Raw genomic sequence first — 27,258 nt, 5'->3', positions numbered from 1 at the left:
AATTGTGGTATTTATGCTGATGATGGGGTGCAGATGCGGAAGGGGACAGGAGCGACATGAACAGATGGAGATGGTACCCAGAGACAGAGTGAGAGAGTGAGAGAGAGAGAGAGAGAGAGGGAGAGAGACAGAGAGAGAGAGAGAGACACAGAGAGAGAGAGAGAAAGAGAATGAGAGAAAAGAGCAGGCAAAAGATTTGCTAAAGATGTGCCAGCGAAAAAGTGAATGACCGACTAGGTAATGACAGTTGAAAATGAGTTTAGCTGTGCTGACAATATTCCATAGAGAATAGGACTTGGGTGTGTGGGAGTGGGTATCAATTATGCAGGGAGGCGCTCTTGCTCTGAAATTGTGAAACTCAATGTTGAGTTTTGAAGGTTGTAATATACCTGGGTGGAAGATGAGGTTATGTTTCTTCAGTTTGCGTTGAGCTTCACTGAAACATTGCAGAAGACCTGTGGCAGAAATGTTGGCAGAGTAACATGGCGGTGCATTGAAGTGGCAGGCAACTGGAAGTCTAGAGTCATGTTTATGGGTAAACCAGGAGGAACGTTTGGCAAAATGGCCATTGGCTCTGTATTTTGAATCCCTGATGTACATTGTGAGCGGTGAATGCAGAGAACGAGACTGAGTGGGGTGCAGGTCAATTGCTGCTTCATGGAGGGTGTTTCTGGGACCTTGGAGGGGAGAGGATGTAAATGGGTAGGTGTTGCACCCTTGACGATGTTGTATGGAAAGGTGCTGTGCAGATGTGAGGAGCCGTTGGGAGCGCAGAAGAAGTGGACCATAGTATTCCACAGGGAACAGCACCTGCAGAAGACTGACAAGGGAGTGCGAGGTGGTGAAAATGACAGCTAAAGATTCCTTTGGATGTGGAGGGTGCTGGGATGGAAAGTAAGGACAAGGGAGACCCCATATTGCTGGAGGACAGGGTGAGGGCATAAGTGCCGGAGATGGGTCAGACATGGTGGAGGAACCTGCTATCCTTGGTTGAAGAGAAGGCGAACATTTATGGGGCCCCTCTGTGGGTGGTAGCATCAACAGAACAATGCTATAGACTTGGAGGAAGTAGGAAAAGAATGGAGTTTTTACAGTAGGCAGGGTGTGAGGATGCATAGTCAAAGTAACTGTGAGAGTTGGTGGTTTTGTAATGGACATTGGTGGCTATCTCCAGAAATGGAAATAGAGATGTCACATAAGGAAAGGAAGGGAGTTGAAGACAGGCCACATGAAGGTGAGGGTAGGATGAAAATGTTCAGCGAAGTTGATCATTTTTTCTAAACCAGAAGACAGAGGGAAGCAGCATGAATGATGCAATTGGTGTACCAAAGAAAGATAGACATAACTGGGGTCCATGTGGTTACCCATGGCTACACCTTTGAACTGAAGAAAGTGAGAGGAGTTTAAGGAAAAGAAAATGATTAAAGTGAAGATAAGCTTGGCCAGAAGGGAGGGTGGTGGAGGATGGGCTCAGGCCTTCTTTCGAGGAAGAAATGGAAGGCCCCAATACCACCTTAGTGGTGACAATGATTTAGAGGGAGCGCATGTCCATGGTGGAAAGCAAATTGGAGATTTTGAACACAATGCAAAGTACCAGAAGAACTGCGGATTTAAGTAGGAAGAGAGTGGACAAGTGGAGATAAAAATCAAATCAAGGTAGGAAGAAATAACTTCTGTGCGGCAGGAACAGGCTGAAACAATAGGTCTACCCAAGCAGTCGTGTTTGTGAATTTTGGAAATAAGGTAGAAGAGGTGGACTATGAGGTTGGAGGCTCAGGGGATATTGAGGGTGGATTCTCAGATGAGATCAGTTTGGTAACAGTCATGGAAGTAACAGCTTGATGTTTGATGGTGGGTTCATTGTTCAGGGGGAGATAGGGCGAAGTGTCCCAGAGTTAGTCCTCAGTCTTTGCAAGGTACAGGTCAATATGCTAGGCCACAATAGCACCTTGTTGGCAGGTTTGAGGGTAAAATTAAGGATTATAGTGAAAATACAGAATTGCACATTGTCAGCACATTTGTGAAAGTTGATTCTTTGTCTGTGTCTTTTTTTGTTTAAAATTTCCATTTTCTGCATTTTCATGTTCTTTTGTATATATCTTTAATCCCATGATTCCAGTCCATGCTATAAATTGGTCATTCTCGTACTTTTTTCAGAAAGATGTTTGTCAATCACTACACTTTGCATGCTACACATAATACCCTCAGTGCTGTGACTATGAGTGTCCCATTTAGAATCAGAGAACCACACAGTACAGAAGATGCCCTTCCCGCATCGGGACTGCATCAACAAAACTACTCTAAATCTACATTACTATCGTCTTCCAGCACAGGTCTGTAGCCTTGAATATTATATCATTTGAATTGCCTGTCCAAGTATCTTTAAAGGTTGCAAGGTTTCCAGCCTTAACTATCCTCCCAGGCAATGCACTTCAGATTTCAACCACTCTCTGGGTGAAAAAAACACTTTCCAAGTCCCCTCCGAACCTCCAGCATTTCACCTCAAAATTATATGTCTTTGTTACTGACCCTTCAGCTGGGGGAACCAGCTGCCTTCCGATAAGTGTCCTGTCTGCCTTCTGGGCTAACCTCTTAAGATGCCCTGATGCCTTCAGGATCTCTGGATAAAGCAACTCAAGATCCATCAGTTCCTCTGTGTTTCCTAGCATCTTGCCATTTATTGAGTACTCCCTTTTCTCGCTACTTTGTCCAAAATGTATCATCTTACACTATTCAAGGTTAGATTCCATCTGATTTTCCCATCTGGCCAATCAAATTCAATACACAACTGAATGTTGTAATAAGGAACAGCCACTTGGACTCTTGATTTTTGAGTCATCTGACAGGAAACAGATTCTTTGGCCCAATTTATCCATGACAACCAGGTTTCCTAAGCTGAACTAGTCCCGTTTTCCTGCATTTGGCCCATCCCCCTTAAAATCCTTCTGATTCATGTACCTGTCCATATGTCTGTTAAATGTTTTAATTGTGCCTGCCTCTACCATTTCCTCTGGCAGCTTGTTCCATATGTGCATCATTCTTTCACTTTACTGTGATTTTTTTTCTAAATTCCATTTCATCGGTTCACTGTTTTTTCTCCCCCCTTATCTATAACCTACACCCTGGGAACTGTGGAAGATAAACACCAGTCAAGACCAGTTGTGTTGAATGGTCAGTTGTTTTGCAGTAGATTTGATGCAACTTCATAATATTCTTCAGCAGGTTTGGAAGAACATGCCGGAAGACAGTAGAGTTAATGCTTCGAGTCTAATGTCTCTTCAACTGAATCGTTAGCATTTAGGAAAGATTGCAAACAACTGTGATGAAGAGTTAGTAGGAACTGCAGATGCTGGAGAATCTGAGAGTACAAGATATAGAGCTGGATGAACACAGCAAGCCAAGCAGCATCAGAAGAGAAGGAAAGATGATGTTTCAGGGCTACATACTTCTTCAGAAAGAAGGGCCTGTTGTGTTCATCAAGGTCTACACCTTGTTATCTGTGATGAAGAGTCACTGGGCTCAAAACGTGAACTCTGATTTCTTCTGACAGATGCTGCCAGACTGCTGAGTTTCTCCAGCAATTTCTGTTTTTGTTTCAGATCTCCAACATCACAATTCTTTGTTTTATTTTGTTTTATTCATAATATTCCCGCTTGAGCCTTCCAAGTGAGCTGGTTACTGCCTCAGAGAATGCACTCCTCAGTAACTCTTGGTTTAACTTCATTCCTGGGTCAGAATTATGAAAACGCTTGTAAGACTCTGCTTCAATTTTGGAGGCACTCTCTTAACGTACAGATCATCTATTTACTTTAATATTTAGAAAATGAATTTTTTATGTCAATTGGCAAACAATTGATCACTTCGCACTTGACCTATGGAGCAAAGTATCACCTGGAGTTTCTGGACATTATTGATATTCAGTGACTCCATTTGGTAGCACTGGTTTTGGTTAGATGTCCTCAGTGGAGAACAGGTAGCTAGGCTTACACATAAAAAATGACCACAACAGAGTGCAGCTGGAATCCAGTGAACCAAGCACTAACAATAGTTAACTGCCTTCAGGAAAGAAGTGGAGAAGACAGAGGGATAAATATATTGAATCCCCTCATTAATCCTTTTTATTTGTAGTATGGTTGCATTCACATTTTTCAGCTGTTGTTCATAGTTCAGCGACCAAATGCATGAACATCTTTGACTCTCTGTTAGCATATCCATTTCTCTGCATTAACTACATTTCAGTTCCTGCATGTGTGCGCTTCTCTGTCCCTGTCAATGTCATCGTCAATCTGTTAGCTCTCCTACTTCTTGGTGTCAGTTTGATTTCTTTGATAGTTTCTGACTCTAGCTTTCTTATTTTTGACATTATAAACTGATTTTAGCGACTAAAATTGGACTTGCCTCAGCATAAAGTGCCCCAAATCATCAGATTTTGCTCTGGGGAGGGGGTGGTGGATGTAAGATGATGTTGGGTCCTTCAACTCCAGAAGCAGACGTTCAGAGGAGACACGAGCAAGCAAGTGCAGGGCTGAGCTGGTTGGAAGGTTCACATTGGTTTTCTGTGGCTTGTTCCCAATTGCTTTAGAAGTTTTTAAGATTTCTTTCATACAATCTTACCACCCTGCATGGGTCATCACCCCTCTAAGGCTACTCAATGCCAAGTCACTTTTCAACATGGTCAAACCGCAGAAGCCATGTGTAGATGAACAAAAGTTCAAAATCTAATGCAGATCTCATTATACAAACTTGATGGAAACAACATTTCCACTCATTAAACAATCAAAGCTATTAAAGCTCTGCTGGTGGATCGTCTACTAAAAAAGGAGTCATCATATGCCTAATCCCTTTACAGCCACTTTAAGCTATCAATCAAACTGGGAATTCAGAACCTTCAACTGAGATAATTGTAGCTTTTGAAACTCAACCAAGTATCCATTATTAACATCTCTCAAGCAAAACCAACCAAGGAACTCTGCTGAAACTATTTAAACCTGTTCTACACATAAAGTTGTACAATATAGCTTCTTTCTTAAAATCACTAGCAGCTATCATGAGGTTTTCTTTTACAGTTTGATAATTTAATATTAGACTAGACTCATGATAATTAAACAGACTTTAGTGATCCTTCAGGACTGTTTATATTGGCTGTATAAATTCAGACTTCCTCACTTACTTACATTTTATGACAGAGCCAATTGGCGTGTGTTTGAACTTAGTAGTATGTTGAAATAAGCCTATCGAGATCATGTTTCCTTCCTCTGTGAATCAGGCTCAGCAAAAATGGGATCAAGGAAAAATCTTTGCAGAAGTTCCACATGCCATTTTGAAAGGTCTGTGGAGTTTTCCTGATTCTGCAGACTATCTGGTCCTATGTTTACATGTGTGTGTCTTTATAGCTGAGTTGTATTCCTATTCAGTGGGTGAGTATTAATTTTGTCTCCTGTTTTAAACCAGTTACAAACACATTGCATGGCTCAAAATTACATGATTAACTTCAATGTTGCTATACCTTTTCAGTTCAGGATAATTATCCGCTCTGTGTATAGTGAAACTAATGATAGATTGAAAACACAGCATAGCAGATAGGCAGCCATAACATGAAAAAAAACTATGATCAGCTATAAAAGGTTCTGGCTGAAAGTTACAGCTTTTTGAAGTCCTAAAAAATTAACAAGCACTGACTAAGATCAGAATTAAGCAACTCTCTACATCAATATTTATATGAAAGACTGTGCAGCCTCAGAGAACAAAAGTCCAAGACTTCATTATCCAGGGTAACAAAATTTAACCCTGTTATATATCAGAATTTTGTAGAAATCCTGGTCCACACACACGCACTGAAATTGCTGGAAAAGTTTAAACTTTCAGTCGGCTGATTCCTCTGCCTGGGATCCTTCGCAGAAGTCTCTGGTACTGAGCTTGGGGGCAAAAATGTGAGTCAGAAATGCAGACTTACCTGGATACTTTCCCAAAGACATTAACACTTGTTAACAATTTGTCTAACTCAGAATTCAGCAGTATAACTGAAATGAACACCAGAGTTGATCCCCTCAGCCTCACACATCCCCTTCCAACCTGATTAGTATCCTGACCTGACTACTCATGACCAATCTATGTACCAGCTGATCTGACAAAACCCCTGACATGACTACTCACTAATCTGACTACATCTCCTGACCCTACTACCCTCCCCTAGCTGAAAGGCCCCTGACCTAACTAAATCTCCCTTTTGATCAGCTACCTCCACCACTCAGTCTCCCAAGCCCCAAACCTGCCTACAGCCTGACATGTTCCGATTAGCTCCCTGACCAGATCCAATGCAAGAACCCCCTGACTTGATTCAATTACCTTGACCCAGCTACATGCTCCATTCCCACCAGCAATCCACCCACACCCACCCGTCCAATCACTTACTCACTCATCCACCCAGTCACTGATTCACTCATCCACCCATTAACCTGACAAAAAGACTCAAGATTTTTAAACTCTGAGCTGAATATGGCAGCCAATGGCATAAAAAGGATGGTAACCTATCTTCACCTAACTTCTGCACAATACTGGTCTTCCTTGAACATGGCTTTAATCAGAAGTCCCAGCTGAAATCACAATACAGTTGCTGCAGTAATTTTCACACACATCAGCAACGCGCACAGCACCAACATTGAAGGAAAATCTGAGCCATTACTTAGTTTTGCAGTTTTTGACTGCAATTCAATTTCTGGTTACACACAAATGGTGAAAGAAAACAGAAAAATAGTGATTGGACAGCATCTTGAGAAAGTGAATACAATGAATTCTAGTCATTTGTGGCTTTGTATCAGAACTAAAATGACCTCAACATTTGTTGACTGTTGTACTATCTCGACTGGTTTATTGATGTTCTTCAGCAAGAGAATGTTGCCATTAAGGCATTGATCCTGCCAGAAGCTATTCAGTTGTAAACCTCATTTAAATATGATTAACTAGCACTCTCTGAGGTAATGTAGGATGGGTATTAGCTTTGGCTTTACAGACATTCAATATCTTGGAAAAAAATAAAAATTGAGAATGCTGAAAAAGATAGATTTTGTCAATGCTTTTTATCTTGCACTCATCAGGAAAATTCATGAGAGTACCAAGGTAAAGGAAATAACATGTTTGTATTGTATAACAGAGCACTGATTGGTTTGCAAATCAATCATGTGAAGGCATTGCCACAGAGAAAGTGCAAGTTACGTTATGAATGACAATTAATTGTCTTGAGTAAAATAAACCAGGCAGGTTGATTGGTCCTCCAGCTCTATATTGTGTTTTCTCTGACTATAACATCTGCAGTTCTTGCTATCTCAGGTTGATTGGTCTGATTGATAAAGACATTGCCCTGGAGAATAAGCCCAAGAATGGCTACTTCTTGTTTAGTAGAAACAGGTGTAGTATGTGTGAATGATCTTTCTGTTTGCAACGAACAGGGCCCTGTGTATTAATACATGTATACACAAGCATACCCAACTGAAGATTGTGAATTGGCTTTCAGTATAATTCTTAGCACACTCAGAGCTATTCAGCATTTGTTAGCCAATTTTGCAGAATTATATCCAAGGTTGGGCATAGTGCTTAGAGTTTTGCGAGTGCCGGCTGTTTGTGTACAGTCAGTACTTGACTGTTTTGAATGCTTGAAGAGACACGGCTGCCTGATCAGTTAATCTTTGGGTAATATGGCCTAAACACCTAGCATCAGGCAGTGATAGTAAAACGAATGCCTTTATGGCTTGACAACAGCATCCTGTCAGTGGTGATTGCCACCATTGCTCAATAATAGCACAAGACAGCTGGTTTCATGTGTCACTTAAAGTTTTGAAATACCTTACCCATCCACAGTAACAGGATGTAGAGTAGTATTCAGAAATGAAGATAATACAGTGTGGAGCTGGAGAAACACAGCAGGCCAGTCAGCATCAGAGGAGCAGGAAAGTTGATGTTTTGGGTTGGGACCCTTCTTCTTCAGAAACGGGAGAGGGAGAAGGGAGCTCAGAAACAAATAGAGAGAGGAGGGGTGGGTCTGGGGTAGGTAGGTGGGATGGTGACAGGTGAGTGCAGGCAGGCAGTGGTGGGGATTCGTCAGTGAAGTGAGGGGGATGATTAGGTGGGAGACAAGAAGGACAGCTTGTGTCAGGTCAGGGAGGAGGGGCGGGAGGGAGGGTTGGTCATGGGATGAGGCCGGGGTAGGGAGATTTCGAAACTGGTAAAGTCCACATTGAGACCATTGGGCTGTAGACTCCTGAGGCAGAATATGAAGTGCTGCTCCTCAGTTGTGGCATCATTGTGACACTGGAAGAAGCCCAGGAGGCCCAGGGAGTAGGAGGGTGATTTGAAGAGGAAGGTGTCGTCATTTGTCACGAACAGAATGCAGGCGCTCTACAAAACGGTCTCTGAGTCTCTGCTTGGTCTCCCCAATGTAGAGGAGGCCTGCTGTGTTCCTCCAGCTCCACACTGTGTCAATCCGACTCCAGCATCTGTAGTTCTTACTATCTCTATTTAGAAATGAAGCTTCTTTCTGAAAATCAAGATTTGTCATGAGAAACATGATGTAAGATCCAAAAATGACACAATTCTTCTCTTCACAGGCACATCTTATCACAGTATTACTTTTATTTTCTACAATCCTTTCACACTTTGAAATCACATTTCTCACTATCTAAAAGTGAATCTCATGGCTTTGCTGTTAAATCAAAAATCTTTGCTGCCTCATCTAGTTGAACAATAGCAAAACTTTAAGGTTTTAACCTCTTGTGCATCTTGGATGTTGTCATCTTGCAACTGTCCTCGTACAATTTGATGACCTGAGCAGGAGCAGAAGTAGGTCATTCAGACCATTGAGTCTGTTAAGCCACTGAATGAGATTATGGCTGGTGTGATAATTCTCAACTCCACTGTCCTGCTTTTACTCCCATAACTCTTGATTTTCTTGCTCTTTAAAAAATCTGTGCACCTCAGCCTTGAATCAATTTAATGATCTAGCCTCATAAAGCCTCTGCAGTCAAGAATTCCAATGATTCACTGCCTTTTAAGAGAATAAATTCCTCCTTATCTTTGATTTAATTGGGTGATCCTGTAAGGTGCAATCACGTTGACTGGTCCCAGGCTCATGCAAGGGGAAACAACCTGTCTGCATCTACCTTGTCAAGTTCCCTACGAATGCTAAATGTTTAAATAAGGTTTCCCCTCATTCTTCTAAACTCCAATGAGTACAAGCCCAAACTATTTAACCTCGCCTTTCAAGAAAATACATTCAAACCTGTGGTTTACCCAGGTCATCTAGCTAACCTTCTTTGGAGTGTCTCCAATGTCAGTACAGATTTCTTTCGATCAGGGGCCCAAAACAGTTCACAGTATTCCAGCTGTGATCTCACTAGTGCCTTGCAGTTTTAGCAGAACTTTTATATTTAATTCCCTTTGAAATAAAGGCCAACATTCTTATTTACCTTCCCTATTACCTGCAAACTTAGATGCTAGCCTCTTGCGATCATGCATGAGAATCCCAAAATCTTTCAGTGCTGCAGCGTCCTGCAATCTTTCTTCATTTAAATAATATTCAATTCCTCTATTCTTTCTGACGAAGTGCATAACCTCACATTTTCTGACTTTATATTTCATTGTCAAGCATCCCTTTGAGGATTCTGTCATCCTTACTGCTTGCATTCCAACATTAATTTTTTCTTCCATTTGATGTGGTACTTAAGGCACACTCTTTGGTTAAGTCCTTCAGCTGAGTATAGCTACTAGATTTAAACCATATTACCAGATAGCTTAGTGCAGAATTAATCCCCTGTTTGACATATTTAATTTGATAGCAATATCTTAATTAACTAAAATCTCAGATAGGAAATAAATCTCAAACGTTGACATGCACACGATAAATAACTTCAAACACTTTTGCAATACAAGTTAAAATCTGTACAAAGGCAATGTGCAATGCCTAGCCAGTAAAATTACAAATGAAGCCCGCCAGAAGCTAGGCAAACAGCTGACTAAAATAAAAATTGTGGCAATGAACTGAAGCACTTTCTTGAGTAACATTTATAATGTAGCTACCGAACAAAACAAATCGCAATAATATCCTTACTCACAAACGAAACTGTCAGGTTCTGTAAATCTGAGAATAAAGCTTTCTCTGAGGGTCCTGTACTTGTACTGTCAATATGACATTGAATTAGTTGGTATTCATTGTTAATTATTCTAGTGGGTTTAGTCTTGTTTCCGGCAGTCATAAGTTGCACCTAAACGTAGGTGGTACATTTTACCCAGATACTTGACTAAGCTTGTGTACCCTATTGTCACAAGTCACACTTTTTCATAAATGTTTTCTAATTTTGCTCAAACATGGACATCAGAAGCTGCTTCTACTCACCACATACCTATAGTTCTGAGACCCTCTTGATTTTTGGAAGCATAGATTAGTGCTTGGCCTCTAGCTAGAACTAGAATTAAAACACCAGAACTGGATAGGTTAGCAGAAATACAATTTTGTAGCACTGCAGCCCAAGTTGCACCCAGACCAACACCTCCAACCCCGCTCCAATAACCAATTATGCTAAGTTGATAATTGAGAATTATCACCTAGAGTTCTGTATTTATTGACCTCCAAAGGGATGACAACAGAGAGGCTAAAAGTAATAATCTTCCTCAAAAGTAAAGCGAGCAACATCAGGTAGGATTTCCACTCTTATCAAGATGTAAACTTTTTGCCAACATGCGCTTCAGTGGATGTCAGGTTAGAGCAGAATATGGCTTTACACAGATATTCATTCAACATTGAACTAACCTACTGACACTATCTGGCTTTACATAAAAATAACCAATTAACTGGAGTACCAGACTCCTGTCAGGATCTCAGGACCCAGTTTCATCTGTTTCTGATGTTGACCATGACTGTGGAGAAGTTCAGGAAGCAGAATGCTGACGTTTGAAGTGAGGCAGCCCTGCTCCTGCTGGATCCACATTAAGGCGTGTTTAAAATTGATTACCACCTGGTTATTGTCCACACCCTGTCGTGGTATATTTGAGCTGTTATAGAACATAGAACATAGAAAAGTACAGCACAGTACAGGCCCGTTGGCACACAATGTTGTGCTGAACTTTTACCCTAATCCTAAGGTCTATCTAACCTTCATCCCTACCTTAGCTACCATCCATATGCCTATCTCATAGCCAATTAAATGCCCTGAAAGAGGCTGACTCCACTACCCTCTCCGGCAGTGCATTCCACGCCCCGAACGCTCTCTGAGTAAAGAACCTATTTGTGACGTCTCCCCTATATCTACCTCCACTCACTTTAAAACTATGCCCCCTTGTAATAGCTATCTCCATCCTAGGAAAAAGTCTCTGGCTGTCCACTCTATCTGTACCTTTGCTCATTTTCTACACCTCTATCAAGTCACCTCTCATCCTTCATTGTTCTAAAAGCCCTAGCTCTCTCAACCTTTCCTGTAAGACCTTCCCTCCATTCCAGACAACATCCTGGTAAATCTCCTCTGGACCTTTTCCAACGTTTCCACATCTTTCCTGTAATGAGGCAACCAGAACTGGACACAGTACTCCAGATGTGGCCGAACCAGGCTTTTGTATAGCTGGGGCATAACTTCACAGCTCTTGAACTCAATGCCTCTATTAATGAAAGCTAACGCATCATACGCCTCCTTAACAACTCTTATCCACCTGGTGGCAGCTCTCAGGGAACTGTGAACATGAGCCCCAAGATCCCTCTGCTCCTCCCCACTGCCAAAAATCTTTCCGTTAACCCTGCATTCTGCTTTCAAGTTTGTCCTTCCAAAATGAATCACCTCACACTTTTCAGGGTTAAACTCCATCTGCCACTTCTCAGTCCAGCTCTGCATCCTATCAAGGTCCCTTTGTTACCTAGAACAACTGTCCGCACCGTCCACAACACGACGCACTTCATAGCATCCGGAAACTTACTAATCCACCCTTCCACTTCTTCATCCAAATCATTTATAAAAATCACAAATAGAAGAGGACCCAGGACAGATCCTTGCATTACACCACTTGTAACTGAGCACCATGTTGAATATTTTCTGTCCATTTCCATCCCTTGTCTTCTAAGAGTCAGCCAATTCTGAACCCAATCTGCCACATTTCCCCCTATCCTATGCCTCCTTACCTTCTGCATGAGCCTACCATGGGGAACCTTATCAAACGGTTACTTAAATCCATGTGTACCACATCCACTGTTCCACGTTCATCCACGTGTTTCGTCACCTCTTCAAAGAATTCAGTAAGGTTTGTGAGGCATGGTCTACCCCTCACAAATCCATGCTGACTATCATAAATCAAGCTGTGTCTTTCCAAAGTGATCAGAAATCCTATCTCTCAGAGCCCTTTCCAATAATTTGCCCACCACTGATGTAAGACTAACTGGCCTGTAATTTCCGGGGCTATCCCTATTCCCTTTTTTGAACAAGGGAATGATGTTTGCCACTCTCCAATCTTCTGGCACTATACCCCTGGACTGTGAGGGCGAAGAGATCATCGCCAAAGACCCTGCGATCTCTTCCCTCGCTTCCCAAAGAATCCTTGGATAAATCCCATCAGGCCTGGTGGACTTATCTATCTTCAACTTCCTCAGAATTCCTAGTATATCTTCCTTACTAACATTGACCTTCCCTAGCCTACCAGCCAATTTTACACTGTCCTTGTCTACACCTAGGTTCCTCTCAGTTGTGAATACTGAAGAAAACTATTCGGTAAGCACCTCTCCTATCTCTTTAGGCTCTGTGCACAAATTCCCTTGACAATCCTTGATTGGCCCTACCTTTTCTCCAGTCATGATAATAAAATGTGAGGCTGGATGAACACAGCAGACCCAGCAGCATCTCAGGAGCACAAAAGCTGACGTTTCGGGCCTAGACCCTTCATCAGAGAGGGGGATGGGGAGAGGGTTCTAAAATAAATAGGGAGAGAAGGGGAGGCAGACCGAAGATGGAGAGAAAAGATAGGTGGAGAGGAGAGTATAGGTGGGGACGCAGGGAGGGGATAGGTCAGTCCAGGGAAGACGGACAGGTCAAGGAGGTGGGATGAGGTTAGTAGGTAGGAGATGGAGGTGCGGCTTGGGGTGGGAGGAAGGGATAGGTGAGAGGAAGAACAGGTTAGGGAGGCAGAGACAGGCTGGGCAGGTTTTGGGATGCAGTGGGTGGAGGGGAAGAGCTGGGCTGGTTGTGTGGTGCAGTGGGGGGAGGGGACGAACTGGGCTGGTTTGGGATGCGGTGGGGGAAGGGGAGATTTTGAAGCTGGTGAAGTCCACATTGATACCATTGGGCTGCAGTGTTCCCAATCGGAATATGAGTTGCTGTTCCTGCAACCTTCGGGTGGCATCATTGTGGCACTGCAGGAGGCCCATGATGGACATGTCATCTAAAGAATGGGAGGGGGAGTGGAAATGGTTTGCGACTGGGAGATGCAGTTGTTTACTGCGAACCGAGCGGAGGTGTTCTGCAAAGCGGTCCCCAAGCCTCTGCTTGGTTTCCCCAATGTAGAGGAAGCCACACTGGGTACAGTGGGTGCAGTATACCACATTGGCAGATGTGCAGGTGAACCTCTGCTTAATATGGAAAGTCATCTTGGGGCCTAGGATAGGGGTGAGGGAGGAGGTGTGGGGGCAAGTGTAGCACTTCCTGCGGTTGCAGGGGAAGGTGCCAGGTGTGGTGGGGTTGGAGGGCAATGTGGAGCAAACAAGGGAGTCACGGAGAGAGTGGTCTCTCCGGAAAGCAGACAAGGGTGGGGATGGAAAAATGTCTTGGGCGGTGGGGTTGGATTGTAGATGGCAGAAGTGTCGGATGATGATGCGTTGTATCCAGAGGTTGGTGGGGTGGTGTGTGAGAATGAGGGGGATCCTCTAAGGGCAGTTGTGGCGGGGGTGGGCTGTGAGGGATGTGTTGCGGGAAGTGCAGGAGACGTGGTCAAGGGCGTTCTCGACCACTGTGGGGGGCAAGTTGCGGTCCTTGAAGAACGTGGACATCTGGGATGTGCGGGAGTGGAATGCCTCATCGTGGGAGCAGATGTGGCGGAGGCGGAGGAATTGGGAATAGGGGATGGAATTTTTGCAGGAGGGTGGGTGGGAGGAGGTGTATTCTAGGTAGCTGTGGGAGTCGGTGGGCTTGAAATGGACATCAGTTACAAGCTGGTTGCCTGAGATGGAGACTGAGAGGTCCAGAAAGGTGAGGGATGTGCTGGAGATGGCCCAGGTGAACTGAAGGTTGGGGTGGAAGGTGCTGGTGAAGTGGATGAACTGTTCGAGCTCCTCTGGGGAGCAAGGGGCGGCGCCGATACAGTCATCAATGTAACGGAGGAAGAGGTGGGGTTTGGGGCCTGTGTGGGTGCGGAAGAGGGACTGTTCCATGTAACCTACAAAGAGGCAGGCATAGCTGGGGCCCATGCGGGTGCCCATGGCCACCCCCTTAGTCTGTAGGAAGTGGGAGGAATCGAAAGAGAAGTTGTTGAGGGTGAGGACGAGTTCGGCTAGGCGGATTCTCTAGTCATTCTTTTTTTTCTCATGTAAGTGTAAAAAGCCTTGGGGTTTTCTTTGATCCTATCTGCCAAGGTTTTCTCATGCCCCCTTAAAGATCTTCTACTCTCTTTTTTCAGCTCCTTCCTGGATAACTTGTATCTCTCTACAGCCTTTTCTATTCTTTGTTTTCTAAACCTTACATAAGCATCCTTCTTCCTCTTAACCAGTCGGTCAACCTCTCTTGAAAACCGAGGCTCCCTCACTCAACCACATCTTCCCTGCCTGCTAGGGACAAACATATCGAACACATGTGGCATGCATTCCTTAAACAATCTCCACATTTCAATAGTGTTCTTCCCTGAAAGCATCTGTTCCCAATTTATGTTACCAGTTCTTGCCGAACTGAATTGTAATTACCCTTCCCCAATTAGAAATCTTACCCTGCTATCCTTTTCCATGTCTATTGTAAAAGTAACAGAGTTATGATCGCTACCACCAAAATGTTCTCCTACCAATAGGTCTAACACCTGGCCCAGTTTATTGCCAAGCATCAGATCCAAAGTGGGCTCTCCTTGTGTTGGTCTATTTACATATGGTGTCAGGAATCCTTCCTGAACGCATTGGGCAAAATCCGCTCCAGAAAAACTATTACAACTAAAATGTTTCCAATCAATATTTGGAAAGTTGAAGTCACCCATGACTACAGCCCTGTGACTTCTGTGCCTTTCCAGTATCTGCCTCCCAATCTGATCCTCTACCTCTCTGCAACTGCTAGGGGGTCTGTAAAGCAACCCCAACAAGGTGTCTGCTCCTTTCTTGTTTTGGACCTCAACCCAAACTGAGTCTGTAGACACATGCCACAGAACCTAGAAGAGCAGTCACAAGGTACTTCAAAATTTGATTACATAAAACAGATTTTAGAAATGGGTTGAGATAAACATGCATGTGAGATGAATTTGGGACTGAATTCTGGGCTCAACAATTCAATTTTGATATTGAAATGAGGCCTGCAGTTATTTTAGACAATCTCCGTTGTTGCCCAAATAGGTGCTGTTATGTTGAACAATACTATGAGTATCTGCACAAATATGGCACATTGTTAGTCATTCTTAAATGTGTCAATGCATTGCCTGTTTTATGGCCATTGGCTTGGTGCAGTAAAGTTGAACTTTAACCCCAGTGGCCTCTTCATCTCTTGGACTCAGTGCTTGTAATGCATTCTTTTTCAATCAGTCAGCAGAGGGAGCTCTTACAATGCTGTGCTAAACTAAGTGCAAAGGGAGTATCAGAGATAATGGGAACTGCAGATGCTGGAGAATCCAAGATAACAAAGTGTGAAGCTGGATGAACACAGCAGGCCAAGCAGCATCTCAGGAGCACAAAAGCTGACATTTCGGGCCTAGACCCTTCTCTCTGATGAAGAGTCTAGGCCCGAAACATCAGCTTTTGTGCTCCTGAGATGCTGCTTGGCCTGCTGTGTTCATCCAGCTCCACACTTTGTTATCTTGCAAAGGGAGTATGTTCTCCATGCATATTTCTAAATGCATCAGTTGGTGTTCTTATTGCATCCTTGACAATCACGAAATAATAGCTGAAATAAATAGGCTGCTTACCCTGTTTTGGCAAAATTTGTCCAGTATGTCATGACAACTGCACTCAGCATCACATCATTTTTGGAAAAATTGCACGGGAATAGATCAGTTGGTCCAACCATGGGGATTCCAAAGACATAGGGTACTTCATCACCATGCGATGCATCAGACCAGGCTGGTTTCATGTCACTTTGACAGTGATGGTAGAAGGCGTAGAAATATGTTGGAGAGCCATAGCGTGCATGCAGATCAGCTGTCACCACTGCAGGCTCAACCCACTGATGGTCAGTAAACAGAGCAACCAAGGTTTTCCGCCGCGTCTCAGGATTATCACGGTCTGCCCAGTCAGTGTACATGAATTTAATTGTTTCCCGAAGCGTATCCTTACCCTCAGGGTAGCCATAAAGGTTATCCACAAACTTTGAAACAGTGAAATCAAAGTCACTTCCAGATATCCCATCATCGTGATCCACTATCCATTCCACAAATTTGAATCCTTCTCCCTGATTGACTCCCAACATGATGTCATAATTTAGAAACTCTCCCTGCTCCATCAGAATTTCAGGATCATCTGGAATAACATCTCCGTCGATGACTGGGCCAAATGCAACATGATACTGGGCTGGCTTGATGTCCTGTTCCACAAGCTCCTTGAAGGATTTCTGCCTCAGACAGTCCACCATGTCAAGGGTGTCCAGCATGTTGCAGCCCACCTTTTCTGCTAGTAGTCTTGTGTACTTAGCTGGTTGGTAGTTCACTGCCCAACTGGATAAGGCTGATCCACTCTGAATAATCGCTCTTTGGAAAAGTCCTGAAGACAAAATCAGAGAGCATAATGTTGCACAACCACATTTTATATCACAAATAATTTGATTTATTAAGGAGGCTGAAAGCACATATTATCTTTGAAAAGTCTGACAACATGTTAAGTGACTTAAACAGATGGAGGCACAAATTATAAAGCCATCACAAAATAACCTGGTTATCACGAAGTCACACGACAGATAGATCAACTTAAATAAGTGTAACTGCCCAATCCCCTCAATCATTTATCCATAATGGCCCAGAAATTCTGAACAAATAAAATAGAACAAAAACTGCAGATGTTGGCGATCTATAACAAAACCAGAAATTGCTAGAGAAACTCAGCAGGTCTGCAGTAGCTGTGGGGAGAAAACACAGTTAATATTTCAAGTCCATTGATTCTTCATCAGAACTGATTTTGAACAAACCCTATTTCCAGCCCTGATGAAATTTTAAAAAAAATGTACAGATACATTTAGATGACTTGTAATCTGGAAATTCCTGGACAGGAGTCTCCTGCTAATGACAAGAGAGCAGAGATCTGTTTAGAAGCTCTGACAGCCAACAGCAGAAAAAGTAGTGGCTGAGACCAAGAAATAGTAGGAACTGCCAATGCTGTAGTCTAAGATAATAAGGAGTGGAGCTGGAAGAACACAGCAGGCCAGGCAGCATCAGAGGAGCAGGAAAGCTGATGTTTCGGGTCTGGACCTTTCTTCAGAACAAAAATGGTTGAAACCATGCCCTTTTAGCAGCAGTGGTATTTGTCGGTTTGAAATGTTCAGTGACAGTAGCGGCCACTTTGACGAACTTCTGCAAAAAAGCTAAGTATGCAAGGTAATGTGGGAGTAGCAGGTGAGTGGGGAAGGTGGGACAGGTGCAAGGTGAGTCGGGAAGGTGGGACAGGGTGCAAGGTGAGTGGGGAAGGTGGGACATGGTGCAATGTGAGTGGGGAAGGTGGGACAGGGTGCGAGGTGAGTGGGGAAGGTGGGACAGGGTGCCAGGTGAGTGGGGAAGGTGGGACATGGTGCAAGGTGAATGGGGAAGGTGGGACAGGGTGCCAGGTGAGTGGGGAAGGTGGGACAGGGTGCGAGGTGAGTGGGGAAGGTGGGACATGGTGCAAGGTGAGTGGGGAAGGTGGGACAGGGTGCGAGGTGAGTGGGGAAGGTGGGGCAGGGTGCCAGGTGAGTGGGGAATGTGGAACAGGGTGCAAGGTGAGTCAACATTCAGGCTTGTGCCAATCAGTGACGATAACATTCATGCCGCACAATTACTGGGCAATGGTCATCTAAACCAAGAGGCAGACAAATTAATTTGTCTTTATATTCAACTGCATTAATACATTGAAACACTGAATTCCAAACCCTTGTCTCCCAACCCACCCTCCCCAAAAATACAGTCTGTATCACCATCCTGGAGTTTATCACAGAAAATTAATTGCACCAGCCATGCAAATGCCATGTCAGATACCCTAATTCTCAGTGATTTATTCAGCATGATTCCCCAAACCATTTCCACTGTTTACAACACTCAAATCTGGAATGTGATGGGTCACTGGATGAGTATGGTTCAACTATACTTAAGAAACCTGCGACCAGATGGAATAAAGCAGCCCTTTTGATCAGCACTTCATCCACCAGCTTAATGATTTACTCCACAAGTACACAATGGCTGCAAAACCTCCCCCAGACTTCTTCGGTCACACTTGCCAAACCTGCACCCTTTACTACTTGGGAAGGCAAGGGACAGAGGCACACAGGAGCATCACTAACTCCAAGTGCCAAGAATGGTGGAGTTGTGTTCTTACTTCTAAGTTATAGAGTTCTAAATTCAAGGCTCACTTAGGATTTGAGCACAAAATCCACCAAACATTCCAAAATATTTTACAGCCAACTGCATAGTTTTGAAGTGCAAACACTGTAGAAAATGTAGCCAGACAGAAACTCTGTACTGACTGTACGTTGCATTTTTGAAAGCTCCCTCTTTTAGATAACAAATCAAACTGAGGTAATGTCTGATCTCCCAGGTAAATGTACATATTTTAGGACAATTGTGAAAAAAAATCTGGAGAATTATTATTGGTGGTCTGACTATTGCTCTCCCTGAATCAATATCGTAAAAACATTATCTGGTCCTTACCACAGCGCTGCTTGTGGGAGCTTACCGTGTGTAAATTGGCTATGTGGCCTCCCTAACATTGTTACTAGCTACTAACTGGCAATGAAGCACTTTGGAAAAGCCAGTGCTTGTGAAAGGTGCTATATAACGCCTAATGCACGCTATCCTGACTTGGAAATAAATTGCTGTTGCTTCAATGTCACTGCATCTGGAGCTCCCTACATCACATGGGCTGCAGCAGCTCACCAGCACCACCTACTCAAGGACAATCAGGGGGTGGGCAATAAACACTGAGCTCCTGATCATCATTCTCCTGTATCTTGGATCATACAGGGTTTTCTGTACCTGAGCTTTCTGTACTTTAATTCACCCTCCAACAGGATGGCAGATGAACCACGCTTTAAGCCCTGAATGATTGCAGCCCAGTTATAGTTCATACAGGCTTCCAAGGTACACGTAGTGTTAGTCTCCTGGCTGCTGGCTACAAATGCCAAATTAGCTGACAGGGCCGCTTCATCAGTGGCACGCTGTTTCTTTTCTTTACTCTTTTGTGAAATGCATGCATTGCTGGCAAGGCCAGCATTTGTTGTCTATTCCTAATTGCATTTGAACTGAGTGATTTTCTAGGTCATTTCAAAGTGGAGTTCAGAGTTATCCACATTGAATTCACATGTGGGCCAATAGATTGGAGATGGTAACATAATGGGGAGAGACAGTATAATAGTGGGGAGAGAAGGTTGCATGTGGGCCAAACCAGGTGGGAACATTCCTTCCTTGAATTACATTAGTGGACCAGACCAGATTTTTTACAATACTCGATGACCATTTCATGGCGACCATTTCTGGCACTAGCTTTCAGTTCTAGATTTATCAGATGAATTTTAATTTCAGTAGATAACATGGTGGGATTTGAACCCCTGTCTCCAGAGCGTTATGATTATTAGTTGAGTAACACTGTCAATATGCAACCTTCTCTCCCCACTATTATACCGTCTCTCCCCATTATGTTACCATCTCCAATCTATTGTTCTCTACCTCCACTACCTGTGGTTGCTGTTGCTGGACAGACTACAGTTCTGGGTGTCTGAAAAGAAAAAAAAATCAGAACAAAAAGATGCATTCACTGATCTTGGACCTATAGTGACACTGCTGCCAATTTCTTTTATTCATACAGGGAATTGGCCTTGTTGACCATCTGTTTCAACTTCCTTTTGAAGTTTGTCTTTGAGGGCGTCCTAGACTCTTCACAGAAATAATGCCCGTTTCCTCCTGTCTGCTTCCAGCATTCATGCTTCCAAAGCTGCTTCTGTAATTCTGCGGCCTCGTCTCTGACCTGGCCTTCTATTTTCCCACGAACTACAGCAGTAACAGTTTTTTGTTACTCAATGCAGCTTCCCTTTAAAAGGAACAGAAAACTGGCTGCACATACACCTTCAGCAAAATTTTGCTCATACTCCCTGCAGAGTATAGAGACAGAGCAAACGTGAGGGCCTTTCAATTTTATAAAATGACTGTGGAAATGAGATGGCTATACACCTTCACTGGAATATGGACCCTATGTCCAATCACTGGCCCTGTGCTTCCTCTCGCTATCTTTAGCTTCTGATTTGCTTCCTGTTTCATTGTTTTACTGTTCCGATGAATTTATAGATGTACATAAAATATGCATTTTAGAAAATGTCTCTTTTTGTAAGTTTGATCATTCTATTTGTGACTCTACCATTTGAACCAGGAATTATAGAGTTGTGGAAACTATTATAAGTTATACTGAAATAGATACATAATAATACGTTAAGAAGAACATACAACAGCTTGTAAATTGAAACTGTTGGTTTAAACCACAAGTTTTAACGATTGTTCATGAAACACTGCTCACTGATGTCAGCAGGATGTGCCCTTTTTTTGCTTTAATGAGATAAAAATGTCTGATCCCAAAACAGCCAATTACATCAACACTAGGAAGCTAAGAGGCATTTTACATTCACAATGTTCACCTACAATGTTGCTTTCTTTCTTTAAATGACTAAGATTATTAAGGGATTAACAAGCATTACACATTTATGGCATAAATGTCACATTCATAATTAATTGGATTAGAAAGGCCTGAATTTTCCCAATTCCCAATAGTTTCCAATTGTTAATGATTTATTTAATGAGACTGACTGCCTCTCCTTTCTGAAGCACTGCAATTACACTTTTGCTTAGAGCTGTGAGCTTCAAAAGAAGGTGATTTCATTGTAGCTGTTACTGATCAATAAAAATGACCTCTCTTTCAGAAACCCAGGACAATCAAAATTCTTGTTAGTTTTAGAACAGAAATTGGATACTCGAGTTTGGATATGATAGTGCTACATATTCAAATAAGCACAAAATGATTGTCATGTGACTGCTGAGGCTATTTCAAGAATGTTTGATTTTTAAGTATTTTGAGTCAACATATTCAGATACGTTGCAACACATTTCTCACACAGATGGGACTTGAGCCTGACCTTCTGGCCAGGATACTACCAGTGCACCACAACAGCTGTTCAACTGTTTATTTTGAAACTTTTGGTAAAATGCTGTTATGGGTGAGAAAGTTGTCAATGAGAAAGCTGGGGTAAAATAGTGGTGTAGTGCTGAAAATCCAGAGGTCCAGGTTAATGCTCTAGAGGTAAGGTTTAAAATCTCACTTCAACTGTTATAAAACATACAAGTGACTTCAGACTTAGACTGACACTATAGATTGATAACTGCTCTCTGAAATGTCCTGGTAGGTCACTTAGTTCATGAGCAATTAGGAATGGTAACCTTGCTGACAATGTACATATCACACGAAAGAATACATTTAAAAAAAAATCCTCCCCAGTGACAAATATCCCTCCCACAATAAGCAAGTAACACTTTACTGATATTTGTGGATTATAGCTGTGGTGGAACAACTACACTGTTTGCTTACTGAATCTCACTAATTACAATTCCAAAGCCACTTATTATGTTGATTTGGGGGTGCGACTGTCTCTACATAACTAGGTTTCCTCTTCTGTAACAAGAAAGTATCCCTTCCTTGGTCATAAAGCCCAAACCTACCCAGAGTTTAAAACTTTTCTATTATTTCTCTTGTAGCAGCTTTCTCACATTGACCATCGTGATACATGATAAAGCTTGTCATCAGGTAAGCAAATGTTGTACTTTTTGTCTTTGATCCTTCTCTCTTTGTTTCTGCCAACAACCTTTGTGTCTGTATTTTGTCAATATTAATTGACTTTCCAAACATATGGAGCTACATTCTTTTCCACTATCTTGCATGCTCACTGTAATGTTCACCATGCTTGTCTCCCACCTCCATCTTTAACTTAATCTTTCACAAAACTTTAAAGCATTCAAAATATGCATTTCCTGGTCTTCCTCGATATCTTGTCTAAAGGACTTTAAAGCTCAGTTTAGCGGAATTTGACATCTATTTCCTGGTTTTCATGGTATTATTTTTAAAATTTATTGATGTCCTATACAACGGGACTTTATCTTATTTCCTTTTGTTGTATCTGATGTTGATTTCAAATCTGAAAAGCATATCAGACTTAGCACTGAGGTGGGAAAAGGATGGTTCCAGTCTGAAGCAAAGGTTTTGGTCGGCTTTGCAAAGATGCCTTTACGCTTAGTTGGAATATGCACGTGAGTATTTCGTAGGTCTGTTCCACATTGACACTATGTCATGTTTTCAGATGCTGCTGCCAACGTGTGGTATTCTGATTTCAGTAGTTTGCTGCCACCAACCTGCCTGTTTCTGTGTTGGATTTACCGCCTGTTGAACTATTAGTGGTATAGGACAGGCCAGTGGTTAGTCTAAACCGAAGAGATACTTGTCATGCATGACAAGGTAGCTAACTACATTGCAGCAGGTGCAATTTATGTTAACCTGCTAGGCATATTTCTTCAGGACTCTAGGGAACAGTTCAGAACAAATCTGCTCTATTTGGGTTCTTGTGCAGAACTCAACTCTATTCACAAAGGCTGTGTGACACCAGTAGATCAGATGGAGCTCAATGCAAAATAAACATTAACTCTTCAAAATGATTACCTTATACAAGATAGGTTAAAGTTCAAGACAATGGTATTACAGCAAGAGATCAGAGACAAGTCACAAGGGTGATTAAATCAGCCTACTATCCTAGTTTCCACCAAGTGGTAGAGTTAAAATCACTCCTTTAATGTAATAAAATGAAAGGTAATTGTATGTTTGTGGTATTAACCTTCAACCAATCTTATTGGCTTCACCTGGAAAAATTCCAATGACGATTTTATATTGTATCGAAAATTATCCCTTTTGTTGATGCTTTGATAATAAGTAGCTTTCTAAACCATGAACCTTATAACCCTGATATCTGAACAAGTTACAGTTCCCAGCTCTAATGAACAGCCTAACATTGAATCTTTTTCGGTTTAAAATATTAATGTTTAAGCCAATATTTTTTCTATCGTTTGATTTACTTCTCTTCTCCACATTCTCATTCCTAGCTCCCATTTGCAAATGCTGTTATATTCCTTCACATTAAAGATCTAAGAACTTTGGTCACAACCCAGATCTTCTCCACAAATTTCTAATGTGTGTGGAAAATCTTGCTTCTGTGGCTCATTTCTGAGGTCTTAGCTTTTTCCTAATCCTAAAAAGTTCAGATTTTCATTTCTCATTGACTGTTGAAGAGCTCGCCAACCAAATCTGGCTTATTTTATGTATGTGAAATTGGATGTGATCTAGCAGCAGATGAAATAATTTTCCATGCTCTAATACATACATTATACTCTGGTTCAGAAAGATGGAGTTAATTCTTCATCTGAACTTCTGAATAAATGACCAGAACTTTATCTAGGAGAGAATGTTACAGACAAAGGTATGAGTATGCAAAATTTCACTAGTGCAATCTGAAATAGAGATTTCCAGGAATGGGTAGTGATGCCTGATGCTTTATCAACATATGAACGCCAACAGCTAGTGAGAAATGTTTGAAGCTATATAGCTGGTCTGGGCTTTTCTGTTAGTAAAATCATAGGTGAAAGGAATTCGAGGGGAGCATCACTGTGGATGCTGGAAAATCTAAAATAAAAATTGAAAGTGCTGGAAATAAAGAAAGTGCTGCCAGCAGTTGTGAAGATGAAATAAAGTTAGTGTTTCAATAAATCATGGACCTTTCTTCAAAACAAATAAAACAGAAGAAGATATTTCAGAGGTTAAAGAAGAAAAAGTTCAGAATATGTTGATCAGAAACTTGCATTGGGAATTGAGACATTGGCTCTTTCAAAACAAAACTAAGTTACACTAAGTTAAGTGCCAGAACAGATTGATAGCTGCTAATGGAACAAAGAAAGAACAAAGAAAATTACAGGACAGGAGCAGGCCCTTCGGCCCTCCAAGCCTGCACTGACAAATGATCAAGTATTATGTATGCACATGATATTACTTACAGTTGTATTGAAATACTCCATATATTCTTTACAGTGGAGTGAAAAATGTCTCAAAGTTTTTTAATTCATTCATGGGGATTCTGACTTTACCTAAAAAGCCAACATATCTTGCTACTTGCAAAGGTACTTCAGAAGATGATGGTATGCACAGCACTTTTGGAAAGTGAGTGTCAGAATTTTGCCCCAGTAACAGTGATGAAATTTTATCATTCCAAATTAAAATAATAACATGAGATTTGAAGTGCAACTTTCAAGTGGTGATGTTCCTGTGCATCTGGTGTCATGGCATGGCTGAACTTACTGCTTTGGGAGTTGCTGTTGAGGGAGTTACCCCAGTGCTTTTTGCATTTGATACACAGTGCAACCTCTGCCTTCCAGAATTAAAAGGAATGAATATTTAAGGTGGTGGATAGGGTGCTAGTCAAGATGGCTGCTTTCTTTGGCTACATAGAGTCAATGTAGTTGTAAATATGGTTAAAATGAGAATTTGACACAGCAAGAATGACTAACTTCATTTGTCTTGGTGGCCATGGCAAAGTAGTGCTGAGAGAAGTGAAAAGTAAGGAGGTTTTGCAATATATTTGCATAAGTGAATTGAATTGGAAGTTCGAGCCAACTATAGCCACTACAGAGCCCACTTTGACAAACTTGTTAGGAAAGGGTCAAACATTCGAATGGACACAAGAATGTAAGAGTACTTTTGACAACCTGAAAACTTTCCTTTAATTGCACCAGTTTTATCAGCACTAAATTATGAAAAACAGTTGCAACTGGTTATTGATGACAATCATGTTTTGTCTGTGTGCTGTTTTTGTTTGACACAACAAAATTTGCATTGAATTTCTGGTCAGTTTTTCTTTGAAGAAGCTAAATGCACAGCCATAGAAATATCTGGTGGGGAGAAAGACATCGAGTCTTGTGTTGGCTGAATATCAGTTTGAAATCTATATCACAAAGGCCTCTGAAGAAGCTTTGAGTTATACAGATCATAATCTTTTGATATTTTGGGAGAAATTCTGGGTCAGTAACATAGTTATTTCAATGGAATTTAATCCTCCAGGTGTTCAAATTAAATATTATTTTTGTTGCTGAAAAAGACAATGCCATGGCTCACGTTTTATCAAGAGCACATGTGAAGGAAATTGACTTACATAAAGAATGGTTGCCATGAAAATCATTGTATATTCTGATATTATAACGTAGAAATTGTGCTAAACATAGCTTTTGTGATGAGAAATTGAAATATCTGTTTAGAATATATTTTCATTCTTCTTAAGGTAAGGATATAATGAGAAGAGTACGATGTAAACATATATATGCACCATGTTTACGTCAGTTTTGGAGTCTGGATTTTAAAAACCATGGAATCTGAGTAAGTTACTTTTGTGAAGTTCTTTTTAAAAACATGATAGGTCAGGGGCTACAAAACTGTTAATGAATGATTGGCTTTGTTGTGAATGTTTACAATATGTGGGGCAAGCACTGAAGAAGGGTCTAGGCCCAAAACGTCAGCCTTCCTGCTGCTCTGATGCTGCTTGGCCTGCTGTGTTCATCCAGCTCTACACCTTGTTATCACTAAAGGCCATGAGCTTGTTTTTGGTTTATGAGAATAAAGGAGTGATCTTAAGCTAAATAAACCCAGAGACTGAAAGCTTCCAAGCAGTTTTGGAGAAGACTGGAGTCAGAAGTAAATACCGTTCCCATCCTAGAAATGAGAATAAGTAAATTCAAGGAAAATTAAGACTAACTTGAAGATTTGATATAGAGGGTGAATTTCTCTGGATTTGAGTCTTTGTAATGGATAGCGTTGTGAAATGGGATGAGACTTTGTTTTGCTGTGTATCTTAAGACCTTTCAATCTGTGTTCTATATTTAAATAGCTTGGTTTGTTTCTTTTTCTTTCTTATGAGTAATTTCTGTTCTGTTGTTGAATAAAAACTCTTTGGCATGTAACTATGTTTCAGTGAATTACTAATCTAAATGATGTTAACTAAAATTAAAAAAAAACATATCATCTATCAAGTCAGATTGGAGTCTGGGATCTGACTTCTTCCATAGTACCATCGACTAGAGCCACAACACTCAGCTTGTGTCCACTGGAATCGAGGAGAATAAGACTTGACTTGAGTGTTTTTCAATTTATACATTTGTGGGATGTGGGCATCGCTGGCTGGCCAGCATTTATTGCCCGTCCATTGTTGTCCTTGAGAAGGTGGTGGTGAGCTGCCTTCTTGAGTTGCTGTAGTCAGCCTGCTGTGGGTTGACCCACAATGCCATTAGGGAGGGAATTTCCGGATTTTGACCCAGTGACAGTAAGGGAATGGCAATATAGTTCCAAGTCAGGATGGTAAGTGGTTTGGAGGAGAACTTGAAGGTGGTGGTGTTCCCAAATGCCTGCTTCTCTTGCTCTTCTAGATGGAAGTGATTGTGGGTTTGGAAGGTGCTGCCTGAGGATCTGAGGTGAACTTTTGCAGTGCATCTTGTAGATAGTACATACTATTGCGACTGATTGTCGATGGTGGAGGAGTGGTTGCTTGTGGATGTAGTGCCAATCCAGCTACTTTAGTGTCATTGGGGCTGCACTCATCCAGGCAGATGGAGAGTATTCCATCACACTTCTGACTTGCGCCTGGGAGATAGTGGGCAGGCTTTGAAGGATCAGGAGGTGAGTTACTCACCGCAGTATTCCCAGCTTCTAACCTGCATTTGTAGCCAACATTTTTATGTAGTGAGTCCAGTTGGGCTTCTGGTCAACAATAACCCCACAGGATGTTGATAGTGGGGGATTCAGTGATGGTAACACCATTG

At 41.9% G+C, this 27,258-nt stretch overlaps 1 protein-coding gene across 6 annotated transcripts in view; it reads right to left on the bottom strand.

Moving 5' to 3' along the window:
• The window catches only part of nlgn3a (neuroligin 3a), a 291,438-nt gene that overhangs the window by 30,309 nt on the left and 233,871 nt on the right, over positions 1–27,258 (bottom strand). For all 6 annotated transcript variants that reach the window (XM_048544695.2, XM_048544697.2, XM_048544696.2 and 3 more), the window contains one exon: positions 16,111–16,900. In XM_048544695.2, the coding sequence (XP_048400652.1) occupies positions 16,111–16,900 (790 nt within the window). The remainder of the gene's footprint in view (positions 1–16,110; positions 16,901–27,258) is intronic.

This window comes from Stegostoma tigrinum, chromosome 15, assembly GCF_030684315.1.
Source record: "Stegostoma tigrinum isolate sSteTig4 chromosome 15, sSteTig4.hap1, whole genome shotgun sequence".
Taxonomy (NCBI): domain Eukaryota; kingdom Metazoa; phylum Chordata; class Chondrichthyes; order Orectolobiformes; family Stegostomatidae; genus Stegostoma; species Stegostoma tigrinum.
The sequence above is the reverse complement of the archived record's forward strand: the minus strand, read 5'-3'. Positions and strand labels throughout refer to the sequence as shown.